The 17,192-nt window shown below is 48.5% G+C and overlaps 1 protein-coding gene across 1 annotated transcript; it reads right to left on the bottom strand.

Moving 5' to 3' along the window:
• Window positions 1–882: 882 nt before the first annotated feature.
• LOC125529004 (auxin response factor 15) lies at window positions 883–6,314 on the bottom strand. The gene is made up of 11 exons (XM_048693417.2): window positions 5,506–6,314; window positions 5,318–5,374; window positions 5,018–5,203; window positions 4,814–4,898; window positions 4,050–4,140; window positions 3,808–3,972; window positions 3,232–3,351; window positions 3,072–3,144; window positions 2,242–2,401; window positions 1,313–2,145; window positions 883–1,237 (listed from the first exon to the last, which is right to left on the bottom strand). Exons 1-11 carry the CDS (start codon window positions 5,884–5,886, stop codon window positions 1,181–1,183), a joined length of 2,208 nt encoding a protein of 735 aa, XP_048549374.2. The 5' UTR covers window positions 5,887–6,314; the 3' UTR covers window positions 883–1,180.
• Window positions 6,315–17,192: the final 10,878 nt, after the last annotated feature.

The following is a 17,192-nucleotide window of genomic DNA, read 5'->3' as shown; positions in this document are numbered from 1 at the left end:
TCTTCTTGAACGTCTAAGTTGCTTCCCCTTTAAGTTTCCACCACTTCGTTCTAGTGACATTGGCACGTTTATCCCTCTGGACACGAAACCAAAAGCCAAAGTCAACCACCACAAGCTTATGTTGAGAAGAACACTCTCTCTAGGTATTATCTTACAATCTAAGCAAGTACGCTTGTCTGCTTCTCAAGAGGATGAAATCGAATTGGGTAGTGTTGACAACTACTAAATGTAACTAGATGTGATCCTCATTTTTTAAAAGAGGGTGTTTACTATGATCATGTTGTAGGCTAGAGCAAAGTTTTAGATTTCTTCTCCTTCTTGATTACTGATGCTATAGCCAAGGCCGCCATGCACCCCTCCAAAACCTGTATTAGATGTACCCACATGGTTATTGAGGTCTCCTTCTATGAAGAGTTTCTCGTCAATTGTACACTCCTAACCATGTCCTTCAGGCTTTCTCAGAACTCCCTTTTGGTATTCTCATTGTAACCTACTTGCGAGGCATACGCGTTGATAACATTGAAAACTAAGTCCCCGACTACCAATTTGACCAGGATAATCTGGCCAAGAGCTGCAATGCAATAACTAATTTGAGGACATGTTTGACATGATTCAAACGGATACAAGTCACAAAGATTGTTGACATGTGTAGAACGGGCCGAGTGATCGTGGTGAATTAGGGTATATTTGGATGGTGGCTAAAAGCTTGCCTATGAATAGTTCGGCTATCACCAAAAACTTGTCTTTGTTTGGAACATACACACGGCATGCTAGACAAATACTTGACCAGTCTGGTCCGAGATCAGGGCACTAGCCCATGCCGGCAAACCACATCCTCATCTGGCAAAACACAAGAACTGGTAAAGCTGGGAGAGAAAGACAGGAGCAAAGCACGCCATGGGAATTGCGCTATAGCAGAACCAGCTAAATGGCCTCCCACAGCATACATATTAATCATATAGGGTAGTTCCAGCAGCCAAAAGTCACGCTGATGATATGGCCAACTAAGTTCTAGGTCACAGAATAACAACAACTCCACCGGTTATCATACAACTACTAAAGAGATACACAAGGTTCGACTGGAATGGTCAGAGCAGACGCTTCTCTGCTTTCAAATCAAGAATCACCAACAGATGACGATGATCGACTCGCGAATCCAGCCCGCCCTCTAGATCCTTCTTCATATCCATTGTTGGACGTCGATCGCCCTGCCGACAACAGGCCTCTGCTCATGAACCTGCACACAGCATTCAGTTAGCAGCCAGTTTTACTTTACCTATCAAGGCTTGAGGACAACAGTAGAAGCACTTACAGTGGCACAACTGTTGCCGAGGGATTTCGGTACTTGCTGCTTCAGGGGCTGAGTTGAAGATGGATAGTTGGCACCACCATCATCACAACCCATCTCATCCCTTGCCCGAACCTTTTCAGCCAGAGAAATGCCAAATATCTTGCAACTATTGGTAGGTGCAACACCCTTGTTCTCAACTGCAACACGAGTATCGATCACATCTGAACCAAGATGAGGCCGGAGCGACAACGTTTGCTCTCCCCTTCCAATGGCTTCAGCGGAGACAAACCTAGCATACGGATCATCCATGTTCTTATCCAAGTGCCCTTGCCCAAACTCGAATCGAGAGACCTTTGGATCAGCCTGCTGAAACATCAGCACAGAAGGTGGTGATAACGATGGTTGAGACGGCAGAACTGGTGCTGATGACCCGAAACCAAATGCATGCTGTTGTTGTGTGCGCCATTTATCCAATAGAGCAGATGCATAAGGACCATCTTGCTGATGAAAGCCGCCACTTCTCATGCGCGCATCAACCAGACTTCCTCGGTACGGACGGAAAACTTCTTGACCTTGCAAGACCTTTTGGAATCTCTGAGACTCCCCAAAGCCAGAGCAATGGTAGGGAATTCCAAGTGGTGTTCTCACACCATGGCTTGGGACCCCCCCTAGGACATTGTTACTCCCATTGTTAGAGCAACCTCGTTCATCGATGTACTGCAAGTTTCTTGCTTCACATGGCTGTGAAGTAGCAACAGCAGTACCATCATGAGTTCTATAACCCAATAATTCTTGACCTTGCAAGACCTTGCGGAGTTGTGCAGACTCAGCAAAATCAGGGCGACCACCTCCATCTATTAAAAGGAAGAAAATGATAGTTTCAGGTTAGATACAGCAAAAAATTATATTATTTTGTTGACAGTTATTTTAAACTACAATAAGAGACATACGTGGAACTGTGAATTCCGGATTAGCATGGGGAAGGTATGGCTTCATCCGCTTTGAAGTTGGTGCGGCCAGATGGGATCCTGAAGCTGAACTGGTCAGCTCAATCTCCCAAGGAGATACCCTGTTTGGTCGACGAAACTCACCATCATCATCCCACCTTACCTGTCAAGATGGAGGTAGGTTAATTAAATATAGTTAGAAGCCAGTTTTGTTTAATGCAATGGAAAACACTCTTACAGATGAAGGCCAGACCATCGTAGTGTAAAAACAGTATAATGCAATATAAGGAAAGACCATCAAACAGAGTAGAATTCTCCATGTGAAACAAAACAGTAAGAGTTTACGGTAAATGAATTACGAATAAAACACTTAAGAGTCTTGCAGAACCATTGTTGAACTGCAAAAACGTCTTATAATTTGATACAGAGGTAGTATTAAGTTATTATGACTTCTGAGTTCCTGTTCGTATTGCAGTCATTACAGCATAAGTTACAATAGGTATCTAGATTCAACCAAATCAATAGGTATTCGATTCATATTCACATCTGTTACAACCGTTGATCAGTCACTGTTTTCTATTCAACGAGTTCCTGTTCGTTTAGAGGGTAATCAATATGTCCAGTTGCGCACCCTCGGCATTAAATACATTTATTACTAGCTGTTACAGTATCAGAATAATAGGGAGGAATTCTGGTAGTACGTTTTTGCGCCTAGTGTGTGGTTAAGTTGCAATATTACTTTGACAGTACAAAACAGAAAGCCGTACTGCAAAAGTGCAAACGCAGCATTTACGGTGAACAACCACTATGAGAAACATTAAATTACAGCATACCAGCAGGCATTTCCACTTTGAACCACGCCACATAGGGTCTGCATCACCAGTTCCAGTAATTATCCCTGTGTACCTGTAGGATAATCTCATGCATTAGCAACCCAGCTGAATTCAGTTCAGATAATATGAGTTATTAGTAGGACAGTTGCAGCAAACAAACCTTCTTTCAGCAGCATCCTCACTTTCATATCTCATTTTGAACCTCGATCCAACAGAAAATGGTTGACTAAAGCTTTTGGTGAACTTCCAGTAGGGTACGATGAATTCAGATTGACTTAACCTATCAATAATTTAATAAACAATAACAAACATCAGTATTTACAATTCTACCTTAGAATCGATTTAGCATCACAACTATGTGATTTTAAAAGGCAAAGAACAAAAACTACGAGAAGGTGAAGTAGTACTCAAAACAGCTTCGCAAAACTACTTAGAATCAATTATCAAAGGCAAACCATGAAATTTCAGCAGGCACTTGAGCAGCCAAGAAAAACATGTAATGAAACATGCTAATGCGTCATTAAAAATAAAAACGTCAACTAATAAATACTGTGTGTCGAAGCATCAGTCCATCACTAAATAGTTCTAGCACAGCCACAACTTCTATATATATATCAGACCTTAAGCAAGCACAGGGCGTCCTATTTTTCCAAGAGTATTGCCGTAGTATAATGAAAATTTACCAAGTATCAACTTCTGAAGGCATTAATAAAACAACAAGCACGCCCATCATTACCTGGGGTTATAGAAGATCTGGAACATGCTCTTTGTAGCCACAGCATGAGCAACATTAGCTAGTGTACCAAGATTCGAGCATTGGCTATAAAGCGCCGGAAAAGCAGATCCATTTTTGAGCTGAACCGCACGGCGTACTCCCAGCCTAAGCTCCCCATCGTCGCCCCTGGAAATTGATGGAAAATGATTAAAATGGACCGGCAACATCTTGAGGTACTTGTATGCATGATCATGTTAACCTACCGCAGAAACAGTACGGCGTCCCCGGAGACAAGCTTCTTCTTGTTGACAAATGCACTCCATCCGGTGGTTAGAAGGTGCCTCCGCGGCTGGCCTGTATCACATTCAGTTAGATGTGGATGTATCAGCAATCAAGACACCCTTAACTTCTTATGGTTGTCCTTTGCATGTCTCGAAAGTGACCGAACTTCCCGGCAAAAAAGTTGTCTAGCAAATGAATAGTGCAGCTAACATTTCTACCAAGTGATAGTACAGTAGGAGTACCCCCTTGTAGAGCTACCCCCAACGGCACCGAGAGCATATGGTGAAACACAAGAAAGCAAAACGAGGGAGTGCTAAGAATACTCAAGACACACTTCAGAAGTGTACAATCATAAGCAATGACCACGCAAAAGCTCAGATGGACTTTCAAAAAGGCCAAGTGGTCAAACACAAGTACAAATCCAGGTCCAAGATGAGCAAAGGCAGTAAAAAAAATTGCGGGTGAAAGGCGGTTATATTTACTAGTGTTTACCATTCAATGAGAAACAGGGGTGCTGGTCCTCAGTGAACAAGTGAGCACCAGCAAAAATCGATGTATGGTTACTCAAAAATCTCAAATGAAAGGATTCAAGCTACTAGCTGGTCCAGCCATAGCATCAACTCAGAACCGGAAAGAAAATGAATGCACTGTACATAACTTGGAATGTACCAAGTGCACAGCTCATATCATATCTGAGCTACCAAAGCAAGGTAAAATCATGAATGTGTTTGTTCAGCTGTAGTACCTCGATAGATGTGGCGGAACTTCCACTCGGTGCCGTGCAAATCCTTGGCGACCAGCTCCTGAGACGGCCGCTGCTGGCTGTAGTCCTGCGTTCCCAGAACAGAAGAGGTTTCAGCAAACAACTCGACTGAGAAGTGAGAACGAAGCAGGCGTCCAATGGCAGAAATCAATGGAGAGAGGGGTGTGGCCAGGCCAATGCGCGCACCAGAGGGGGGAAGCAGTCCTCGGCGGCGCGGCGCGGCACGGAGAAGCCACCGTGGGTGCTGGTGTCGGAGGCGGTGAGCGTCTTGCAGAACATGTGCGGCATCCTCGCGAAGCGCTGCTTGACGGTCTCGCCGTCCTCGCCGCCGCTCCCGTCCTCCGTGGCCTCGCGCATCCGCCGGACCACCTCCTGCAGCAGGTCAGGCCGAGGCTCAGCAAAACGCCGCCACAGAAACTGAACCGAATCGAGCAGAGCCGCCATTGTAGGCGCGAGAGCACGGGCATGTTGCTGGCACGCACGCACCTCGTTCTCGGGGAGCAGCGAGAGCTGCGCGTACACCTCGTCCGTGGACGCGTCCGCCTGCGAAGCGCAAAACCAACCAGCCACAGATTAAGCTCAGCGACATGGTTGCAGGTGACACGGCATACCATCAAACACCCGAGCGACAAACACATTGAAGCCCGGAGTCACCGAACCGGCTGGACACTTACATGGAGCGTGACGTCGACGACGCGGCAGAAGACGTGGGGCGGCACGGCGGCGGGTGAAGGTGCGGGCGCGTCGCCGAGGTGGTCGAGGTGGCCCTGCGGGAGGTAGACGACGACACCCCCCTTGCGCGGCATGGGGGCCACGGGCCCCGCGCAGGCGTGCCACAGCTCGAGGCACACCGCGCTGGGCCGCGGCGGGGTCGCGGCCGCCACGGAGGAGCTCCCCTGGCCGTGGCCTGAGTGGGTCTGCGAGTGCGAGTGGGAGTGGGAGTGGGAGTGCGACTGGGAGGAGCAGTCCCCGCCGCCACCGCTCCGAGCGAGCAGCACCTCCGCCGAGGACTCCTCCTCGTCCTCCTCCACCGTGTTGAGGTCGATCCCCGCCATCCGCGGCAACCAAAAACGAGCGCGCGACGCGAAGCACGAGGCGGCGGGTCGACGCGGATGCAGGCGGGCCAAGTGACTAATGAAGCGACCGGAGCGGGAGTGGGTTCGGGGAGAGGCTGTGTGGCTATGGGCGGAGCGGGGGAGACGGCGAGGCGGGGCGGCGCATGGCGGCAATGGCCATGGACGGGGGGCTCCGGCTATGCTTGCTACGGGGGTGTGTCGATGCCGGGGTGAGGGGTGCTGCGGCTGCTACTAGTAGTGGCCAAAACGAAAGGTGGGAGGAGGGAGGGAAGCGGCCAAGCGGGGCGGAGACGACTGCAACGGCTGCGTGCGGCCGTCCGCGTGAAAAGGGGCAAGCGAGCGCAGTAGAAATCAACACACTTCCTCCAACTATTTGCGCGTGGATATTTTCAATCCGTCGTGGGATGGGGGAGGGGAAGGGTGGGGGCGTGGGGGGATTAAAGAAAGGGGGAAAGGCGAAAAGGAGAGCGGAAGAGGCGGGAGGCGGGCACAGTGATGGTGGCGCAGCAGCAGACCGCAGAGCAGCGGCGGCAGAGGTGGAGGGGGACGGACGGACGGAATGGGTGGACGGCAGGGAGGCATGTGCCCCGACTCCTCCTCCGCCTTATTGTAGACGACCGTATTCTGTATGGTAGACCGTGCGGTGCAGTGCAGCCGGAGCACTGTGCGTCGGTAAACAGGAGCAGTAATAATGACTGCCCTGCTGGGAGGGAGTGCTCATCTGCTTCACCCACCGGCCGGCGATGCCACCGTGTCTGATCCAACGCTGAATGCTCATCCATGGTGCACTAGTAAATAAGTGAGGTGTAATTGATTTTACTAACAAATTCTAAAAAGTTACTAGTCACGAAACATTGCAAGCATTCTAAACATTCCTTGAAGTTTACCACACCAAAAACAGATTTCTTTTGAAGGAAAAAAAAGCTATTTTCCTTGATTGTATTGCTCGCAACAAAAGCATTTCAACTCGAGCTGAGAAAGGTTCTTTCACACTAGTTGAGTTTTGCAATTTTCTTCCGATTCGAGCGGTTGTTCGATGTGAGTTGTCTTTTGGTAGTTAAACTATTGAAAAACTACACACTGCCTGAGTGAGGTTCTGCGAGATCATGAATGTTTTACACCTTTTTTTTGGAACGAGTGAAACCGCTCATTCTTTTGGACCAATGTTGAATATTGACATGGACACTATTTGTATGGAGCGGATGGCGCTAAAGTTGGCGTTAGAGACATGAACAAAATACCTCATTATACTGAGATTACTATTAGAGGCAATTGTAGAACAAGGATGGTACAATGGATTCAAGTGACATAATTCTCGTGGTGATACACAAGAGGATATGAGTGAAGATGGTGATCTTAGGGGCGGGGGGATAAAGGCAATATAAATGACAAGCAAGCTGGCAGATAGGTGATCTCTTTGGACGGCTTGAATTTGGCTCGATTTGAGGAAACAATAGAAGAAATGAGGAAAGTATGAGTACTCATTTTGGTCATGAGGCTAGATTGAAAGCCACAAGGAAGTTTGAGAATGACTTAGAGTTAGTTATGATGAAGATCATACTTATGGAGGGAGAGAGGGGGAGGGAGAGCTACATGTTAGTATTCAAAAACACATGCTAAAACAGTTAATACATAAAATTGATCAAAGAGGGGCGGCTTTGGATAAAGAAATTGTTGCTTTCCTTGGGGAAGATTTGGATGTTGGCAATAGTCATGAAAAAGCTAAAGACGGTGGTGCTTATTTGGAACCAGATGACTGCAATAGAAGTCAGGAGACCGTTGACTTCATTGAGTCAAAAACAGCTAAATCTTAGGAGCATCATGTGGGAGTTGCACAAGACAATGATGGTAATGGTCCTCCTAGAAGCTACCCTAGACTGAAAGATAGATAAGACATGAGAGTGAAATATTTGGCTAAAGAAAGAGTTGCTGAGAAAAACAATTATGGTAATAAACATGACTTCCCTCTCCAATTCTTTCCTTTTACCTAGGTCTGATTCGGTGGGAATTGATATTGGGTATTCTATTAAAATGGTTGATCATAATCTAGATATTATTAGTACGCATGATTTTAACAGGTGAGAAATGATTTTTACATCCAAAATATTGTTAACGAGAATGGTGTAAGTACAATTGACATTTTAGGTGCTCATATTCTACATGTGCTCTAATAATGATCATTCGGATGCTGGTGTTGAAGAAGATTTTTTTCACCAATTGAAGAATATTTTTTCTAGTCGAAAAAAGAGGAAGTGGCTCATCAGTGAGTGGTTGTGTGAAGCACACTGCTTCATTGGAGGAAAGAAAAGCATAGAAAGAAAACTCGATCTTTACTAATAATGGTAGGTGTTTTCTTGAATGTCGGAGGGATTGGCCAGGATATTGCGAAGAGATTTGTGAGAGGATTGATTTTGGAGGAAAAAACTTGATTTTGTTGGTCTATAGGAGAGTATTAAATATAATTACAAAAAAATGAACTTCATGACTTGTGTGGTTGGAGAAAATTCATTTGCAATTTGGTCACATCCTAGAGGCAGATCTGGAGATGTCGTGGTTGGCGTTAGTAATGACATGTTGGATGTGGTCCAAGTTGTACTTGGAGTTTGTTTTTTAGAATCATGGTGTTTGATAAAATGCTAAACTTCATTGGAATTTGATCATTGTTTTATGGCGATGCTCGGACTGATGGTAAAGATGCTTTCTTAACAGATTATTCATGGTTTCTCATGACAATCCCCTGCCATGTTTGGTGGGTGGAGATATTAATATCATTAGGAACGGTTCTGAAAAAAATAAACCTATTGTATTTAATGCTATTATTGGACATGCTAGGTTGAGAGAATTACCTCCTGCGAGAAGAAAATTATACCTGGGATAATAATATGGTAGATCCCACTAATGAAAATTTGGATAGAGTTTTTATTTGTCCTGATTTGGAAGAACATTACCCACTCTCCCTCCTTCAGGCAATAGAGGGAGATGTTTATGACCACACCCCTCTCATTCTTGATATTGTTTCTCATAATATTTCTCAGCCCATTTTTAGGTTTGAGCACTCTTAGATGTTGAGAGATGGCTTTAAAGAATTTGTCATTTCTACCTGTAATGTACATTATGGTGTTTCTAGTATAAATAGATGGTAGAAATGATTGAGAATCCTTAGGACAAAAGTTATGGAGTGGAATAAGAATGATGATGCTTGGTGTATGATGATCAAAAGTGATCTCCTAGCTAATCTAGACACCATTGATAAAAAATGTTGGGATTAGTGGTCTGTCTACTCATGAGAGAAATGAGCTCAAAGATCTAAAAGACCAATTGGGGCGAATTCTGAAACAAGAAGAGATGAAGTGCCTGGAGAGATATAAAGATAGAGAAATAATTTTGGAGGGTGATAGTAACACTAGATGCTATCATGCTAAAGCCACTGGCAAATGGATGAGAAATTGAATTGCTTCCCTGGAGCAAGATGTAGGGGTGATTGAGGGAGAGAACCTATCTATTGAGCTATATTACTATTTTTTATTAAAAAAATGTTTGGACATGTTAAGTAATCTACTATTTCCTCGAATGTTTCAGAGACTTCCAAAACCTCTGATAGATATGCTCAAAAATTAATGGAACCTTTCCATATGGAAGAGTTACAAACTGTGATGTTTCAAATGAAAAAGGCCTTGGTCCTGATGGTTTACCGGTTGGTTTATAGTAACATTTGTGGGGGTGTTGGAATGGGATTTATTAAATGAATTGCTAGATTACTTCCACATAGTTGTGTTAGATATTGATATATTGAATTGTGGTATTATTACCAAAAGAATTAAAAGTTTAGGCCTAACTTTTCATTGAATGTACGTCAAAATTATTTCTAAAGTTCTGATGAACAGACTTTCTAAAGCGGTGAATTATGTTATCTCACAAACTCAAACTAGTTTTGTTAAAGGTAGATATATTGTGGAAGGAGTGGCTATTCTTCATATAGCTTGATTTCTATACATCACAAAAAGAAACATACCCTCATTTTCAAAAAGCTTGTGACAAGATCAAATGGCTCCTTGTTTGTGAGATGCTTAAACTCAAAAAAATTCCCCAATCAATGTTGTGATTGGATTATGCATACTATGAGAGGGGGACATGTGGGAGTCAAAGTCAATAATGTCATTGGTCCTTCCTTTAAAACACATAAAGGCTTGACGCGGAAGGATGCCCTATCACCATTATTCTTTGATTTGGCTATCGATGCTTTGGCCAGTACTATGGGAAAAAAATAGGCAAAATGGTTTTGTCAAAGGAGTTTTAAGGACAAATCTAGAAAAGGGGGTGAATATGTTACACTATGTGGATGATACCATTTTTTATTGCAAAGATGATGAAATTAGTGCAAGAAATCTTGAATTAATCATGTGTCCGTTTGTGCAAATGTTAGGGTTGACCATTAACTTGTAGAGGACTGAGCTCTTCCTTTTTGGAGAGGCTATTCAAAAACTAGATTATACCAAGAACTTTTTACTTGTGAGTCGGGGAGGTTCTATAAATGTCCCTATTTGTAACACATGGATTAAAAACAAACATCGCAAAGTAATTACTGAAAAATTGAGAAGAGGTGTGCTTGCATGTATGGGAAGTTTTTTCTTGAACATTGGAGGTAGGGTTACCCTAGTGAAAGCATATTTAGCTAACATTCCTTTGTTCATGATGTCCTTCTATCCCATTCTTGTTGGAGTGAGGAAGGCTGATTTTTTTAGAGATAGGTTGGTTTTGCAAGCTGACGCGGATAAGAAAAAGTACCATTTTGCAAACTGGAAAACATGTTGCCAATCCAAAAATCAAGGGGGCTTGGGAATTTGACTTGGAAGCTTATGAATAAAGCTTTGCTTGCCAAATAGTTATTGAAACTAGAAACAGAAACTGGGTTGTGGTAAGATGTTTTGCTTAATAAACACGTGAAGGGGAAATTCAAGTATTTGGCCCAAATATTGGCAACCGCCTACCACGGGCGAGGGGGGGGGGGTTGGTGTTTTCCCATGTGCGAACGTGGCAGCGGCGGTTCCACAATTCCACTGGCGGGCGCGGCAGAGGAGGAGACGGGAAAACAAATTTTGGGGGGGAGGGCATGAGGAAATCAGCAGAACTTCTTTCCTTTTTCGCGTCGCGCATGGGAGTATTGTTTTTGGAATATCGCAGTTTTGCTGAATGAGTGGGCATAGCACGTGTGGTCCCCAAGCGTCAGCGACATAGGGTATATGATTGTGCTTTTCTGGGGTTCTTTTAATATTGTTATGAAAAAATTGTTGTATTGCAGAAGGGAGTTTTGAGCTTGAGGCCAACATGCATTTGTCTCCATGTTGTGTCGACTATAGAAAAAGGAGACTAATGTGATTACTTTCAGGCTATGGGGTTGGGGTACCGAGCTTCAACGAAAGGACGCATTGGCAGATATCTATACAGGATAGCCGAGCAGGACCTCTCAATCTTGCTAGACACACCTCCTTACGTGAATAGGCGGGTGTGGTGACCAACGTCTCTTGAGCCTTGTGTCAGAGCACCTCCAACAACTTTCATATCTCTAAAATAATTGATGTTTACGGAAAGTTGAGGTAAAAAATTGCTTCTACAATAGCTCTCATATCTCTAAAATAATTGACGTTTATGGGAAGTTGAGGCAAAAAAAACCTCTCCAATAGTTCCCGTGAGGTGACCATAACTTTACATGATCCCATAAAATTGGTGTTTCTTCCCGCGGGTTTATGGTCATCTTCACATATTTCTGGTATAAAACTCAAGGTGAGCGGACGTTGACCCTTCTATGTTCGTCGATAGTTAGATGATGAATTGCTCGTTCATGATGGTCGTGGTACGATCTTGCCATCGACAAGCCCACTCCCTTCTTCGGTTTTGAGAACTAGTCGAGGGGTGGACCGTTGTCATCTCCTTCGGCATATGCGTGATCTTCATCTTCAGCTATCCATTCACATAAGCGACGGAGATGAGAGGCCAGCGCTGTCGTAGTTTTCCATTAAATCCTAGTTGGGTAATAAATTTCTAGGTCAGCCATTGCTTCGTGTCACGGCAATGTAGAGTCAGCCACCCACATGGAAATAATTTTGAAGGAGTAGAATCCTCCAAAATTTTGGTTAGGAAGTCTCTGAATGAAAGAGGCCCTACGTAGAGATAGTCAAAGCTGCCGTGATGTACTATTGATGTTCATTTGCGGCGGACATCTTTTTCAGTAGATACACTTTATAAATGGGTGGAGCACTTGCATGGCATTTTGAAAACATAGCCGGAGTAGAACCATACAGGCTAGAAATAGCGAGCCACCTTATCCGTGCTTTGAATTCAGAAACAGCAAACCGCTGTAGATTGACTCAGAAATGCTTCCTGGAGCTGCAAACTATGAATTCTCGACAGCTCCCTAGCATTTTTAGCCAGTAGGAGTAGTAGATTTTCTGAACTTGGAACGGCTGACGACACCGCGCAAGACCAGGCCAGCAGTGCAGTGGAGTGCAGTCCGTCACAACACCGAATCCCTGTCTTCTCTCCGCGATACACGCACTCTTCCTGTCATCCACATTAACATTACCAGTACGTAATATTATTCTACTCGTAGTACTACACCATACCAGCACCGGTACTGTAGTAATCGAGCGTACTTGTGGCAGGTCGCCCTGCGGCGCACGGCACTGACCGTATTTATACTATTTATTTACGCGTCTAGTACGTACGGTGCGTGGTACGTGCATTGCCACCACCCACGCGCGCCAGTCTGTCTGCTACGCCTACCCGCGCTCCACTTCGGCGTCGCCGGTCCTGTATCCGCAGCTTCTTGTCCCGTGTACAGTACGGGCGTACAGTACTCCAGCTAGTATAGTAGTAGAGTATCACAAGCTACGCACACCACCACAGCAGTGGCATGCATGCTCTACGAGGTGAGTCGTTAATGGCGGGCTGCTGCTAGACGGAGATGGATGGGGTCAAAGCGCATCGAAGGCGGAGGAACCGTAGCCCCCCTCCTGCAGCCCGGGCGTCCATTACTCGGGTCGGGCGCTGTAGCCATCTGCCCGTGTCCCCCCACCTCCTCCTCTCCACGAGAGAAATCCCCAGCTGCAGCTGCAGCTAGCCCGGGCCGGAGTAGCGGCAGCGGCGACATTAACACGGCGAGTCTTGTCTCGCTCGCCTGGTTCGTTGGGGCGTTCCGGTTCGAGCGGGACGTTAATGTCCGTGCGGTGGCACGCCACCTCGCCATTATTGGCCCGGTCGGCAGCCCCAGCCCGTGGTCCATGTCCATCCATCTTCATGTATCGATCGCCGATGGAGGAGCCCGTATCACCGGTCGGGATCACATGTGGTACTGCTACTACGACGTGGTCCTCGCTCGCCGGCCGGCCGGGGTTTAAGGTCACGATTCGATTTGTCTGTCCCGTTCCTCCTTGTTAAACTCCCCGTCCCGTCCCGTCCACGGCTTCCCGTGCATCCACGGTGCGGCGACAGCGTTGGGCTGCCGCTACCGTGAGGCCATTTATTGCTTGCCCTCCACCTTCCAGGACGCGTCGACCCTGTCGGCCTAGGTGCCGATGATGCATGCATTTTCTCCCTATTCGAGCGCGATGGCTGTGTACTTGCGTACCGTCGGTCGATGCAGATATTTACTTATTTGTGTATGCGCTAGAATCTTCGTACAAACTGTGCGCGTCCACGTACCGCGCTATGCCATGCAAGCACCCACCACTTCGCTCATGTGTGTGCGTGCGTGTGTGTACATTGTACTTGGGCTGTTTTTATGCTTGGCGTGACCGTCCGGGCAGCGGATCACGAAATGCGGGGGGCCGGGGGAGAGGTGCGAACTGCGAAGCAAGTTGAGGAGCTCCCGAATAGGCACAAAACATCCATGGCTCACCATGCCTGGCTCAGGGCTCACTTCTGTCTACTGAGCGCGGCTGCCGAATTTGATGGCGCTGTCGCTGCTGGGTGCTGCCATGGCCATGCCATGCCATGCCAACGCTCCGTCGAAAGGGAAGGCGGAAAACGACCAAAAGCGGTTCGCAGTCACCACGCCGGCCGGCCAGATACACACACCCGTCTGATTCACACACAGGCACCAGGACACATACATGCATCCACCCCACGCATGCATGCATACCCCTGTAGTATATCTGTATCTATGCAGAGAGAGAAGACAGCCCACAGCGACGTGCGTGGTGCTAGAATAGATGTGATGATGATGAGCATCATCATCGTCTACTCATGGCAGAGCCCCAGGACACAAACGTGCATTAAACAAACGTGCACGCCAGGCCCCTCTCCTCAGTGTAGCTACAGCTACTCCGGTTAGGAGACATAGGAGGGCAAGCGAATAAATTGCCGAGTAAAAAAAGGATGCCTATAGTCTATAGGGAGCGCAGAGCTACACTACGTAGGAGTACCAGCGGCGACTGTAGCTAGCTGCGTGCGAAACTGAAACGGGCTAGGCTAGGCTACCTTTCTCCTCGCTTTTATCGGGCGTGGGGCAGCGCTGCCGTTGGCAGCAAGGAAGCAGTCGTCGTCGTCGGCGTCCAGCGGCAGCCTCTGCGCCGCGCGCTCCTGGGGACCCGGGCGCGCCCTCGCCTGCTCTGCTCCGGTTCCGCTCCATGGATCACGAGCGCTCCGCTGCTGCTGACGACGCTGTTGCCTGCTGCCATTGCACGGCACTGCCACTGCCGCTGCGTCGCGGTAAATGTGCCCGTGCTGTACGCGCTCCGTTGACACCGCGCGGCGAGCAACGTCACCGCCGGTGGCCATGGTAATTAAAACCGGCCGGCCGGCTCAGAAAACCCAGGACGTCGGGGTAGAGTAGAGTAGAAGATCGTCGCGTTTCCTCGATGATTCCGGGCGACGCAGTCAGTCGCATTGCATGGTGCTAGCTGCTACGGGAAGAAGATTGATTGATCCTGCGCTCCACTGTGGGGGTGGGGGCGGCGGTGTCCGGGCCATGGGCCGGGCGGGCCTACGGAGCCGCTCCCGTGTCGTCGCATGCTTTGCTCGCTTTAAGCCTGGCCGGTCTGGCTCTCTTCGGCTGGCTGCGTATGAGAGGGCCGGGCTGCGTCGTAGGGCCGGCGTGCACGGGCCCGCCGACCAGCCAGCTGTTGGGGTGCAGTACTTGAACAGTCAAATAGTCTTGTTGGCTTGCGACGAGAGGCTAGCTGCGAGCTTGGCTACGCTCCGAGTTGTCATTAATGGATGTCTGGGCGATATCTACGAGCAAGCTGTAGCCTGTAGGCAGTGACTAGAGAGACACCAGGGATGGGGCTGAGGATGACATGACGAGCCGGGGAGACGCCCCTCTGCTTTTCCGGGCGCGAGCAGAGCAGAGAGACAGGGGCAGCCACGTCATTTCCACGTAGTACTACAGGGAGAGTGAGTGACATGTGATCGTGGCAGCCATGTCATTTCGTGATCGCTGTTGCGTGCGCCGCTCTGCTCCCGTGTCCCCCCGACCAGAGCGTGATCACCGCCCCCGTAGCGAGCACGCTTGACCAAGGCCAGAGATGTCGAGCAGATAAAGCAGCGAGTGAAAAGAAATCTCGCCCGTGCCGCGCGGGGGGCAAGCCGGAGGTACGCGCACGGCATCACGTGGTGGGCCGTGGGGGTGGTCTCGTCGCCGTCGTCGGCGGATCCGTCTCCTCCTCCGATCCATGCACGGGTGGTGCCCGGGGCCTGGGCGCGGGTGGGGCTCGGCCCATCCATGCACCGTCGTCGTCGGCCAGCCGGGGGAACGGGTGCACGTTGCTCTCGTACGTACGGTGCGACCGGGATTAATGGTGCCCCATAAATGGGTGCTGTGGATCGCGCGGCCGGCCGCCGGGAGAGGCGAGGATCGGCGAGCGGTCGCCACCAATGGGCTATGGCTGGCTAGGCTAGCTACCGGAATTGAAGGCGGCTGGAGCCGATCGATCCAGCGCGCGACATGCGCCATTAGTAGTGCGGTGCATACTTCTATTTTGGGTTGTCACGACTCACGAGAGAGAAAGAGAAAAAGGAGTACAGATATCGGAGCTACCGAGCTAGTAGACGTTCGGTCGTGTGACTCGTGTCTATACGATGCACACCTGTCTTTTTCATGTAGTATGACACACTGTTTGCTACTGTGGATACGGTTAACAAGTGGGATTTCGATTTGTGGCTGCTATGATGATCGAGACTCGAGAGCTAGCAGTGATTAGCAGCCGCCTTCGGAGAAACTGCGTGAGTACGGGTTTCCTATCGGCTATTGCCTACAACGAGGTCTACGGAGTCGGAGTACTCCTCTAGCGACCCTGGCTATATCTCTAGGATAACTTTTTTTTAGAACGAAGGCTTAAGAAAAACCTGACTTTGAATTAACAAAGCCATCAACCGGCTAGGAGTACAAAAACAAAAACACCACACAACATCGGCTAAACGATAAAGGGGGCCGCAAGAACAGCTTACAACACTACACCTACAACCAGCAATCAGAAAATAAACTATGAAGAACTGCTAGTTGAGGATAAGCCCACTACAGCAAGGCACCAATATGACTATGAGTGCAGCCGCGAGGATCAGCACCGGCAGAGGAATCGAACACAGGACTGGAAACCAGCAGAGGAGATGACCCAACACTTGCCCTCTCTAACATCGAAGGGTATCTCTTCCCCTCGCCTAGGCTCGAAGGCGCCGCACCGTCAAATGAAGAGACGCTCACCCGAGAGCTTGAGCAATGGTTGGTCTCGAGACTGGGCCCGTCACGGAGCACGACCACAAGTCGAAGCACACACACAACAACAACACCGCAGACACCAAAGGCGGCCAATCGTAGAGGGTAAGCCGCCGGAAGAGTTGCCGAAGTGAAGGAGCTACCGAGCCACAAGGACTCGATAGACACTAGCCGCCCACCTACACGCTGCAGCACGCAACCCCAAAGCACCAATCTTCCCCAAGCGGCGCCTCCAAGGAGGACACGACGCACCTGGCGCCGCCGCCGCCCATCCAGCAAGGATTCAGGCTTTCGTCCGGGAACATTGGCCGGGGTGTGGAGGGGAGCCCACAACGGCGACTCCAGGGAGTAGAACGACGCCAAAAGGCGCCGCCGCCGCCGTGCTGGAAAAGACCAAACAGGGGTTTCCCCCGGGCTCAACCCACACCACCAGTTTGGGGCGCACCCCGCCGGCACCAGATCCAGCGGCCAGAGGCCCCAAGTCGAACGAGCCAGCGGAGGCAGAGAGCAGAGAGGGGAGCCTGACCTTCAAATCTGGAGCGGAGGAAGGATGACCTCACCGCCCCACGGCCGCAAT

This window comes from Triticum urartu, chromosome 1A (genome assembly GCF_056163025.1).
Source record: "Triticum urartu cultivar PI428250 chromosome 1A, HENAU_Tu73, whole genome shotgun sequence".
NCBI classification, from domain to species: domain Eukaryota; kingdom Viridiplantae; phylum Streptophyta; class Magnoliopsida; order Poales; family Poaceae; genus Triticum; species Triticum urartu.
Note: the sequence above shows the minus strand (reverse complement) of the source record. Positions and strands in the feature narration are given on the sequence as shown.

Coding starts and splice junctions, on each gene's coding strand:
- LOC125529004 (XM_048693417.2), bottom strand. CDS start 5,886: ATGGCGGGGATCGACCTCAACACGGTGGAGGAGGACGAGGAGGAGTCC. Junction 5,204..5,317: donor CGCTGCTCCCCGAGAACGAG/GTGCGTGCGTGC, acceptor GACCTGCTGCAG/GAGGTGGTCCGGCGGATGCG. Junction 2,146..2,241: donor TCCGGAATTCACAGTTCCAC/GTATGTCTCTTA, acceptor TCCTTTTAATAG/ATGGAGGTGGTCGCCCTGAT.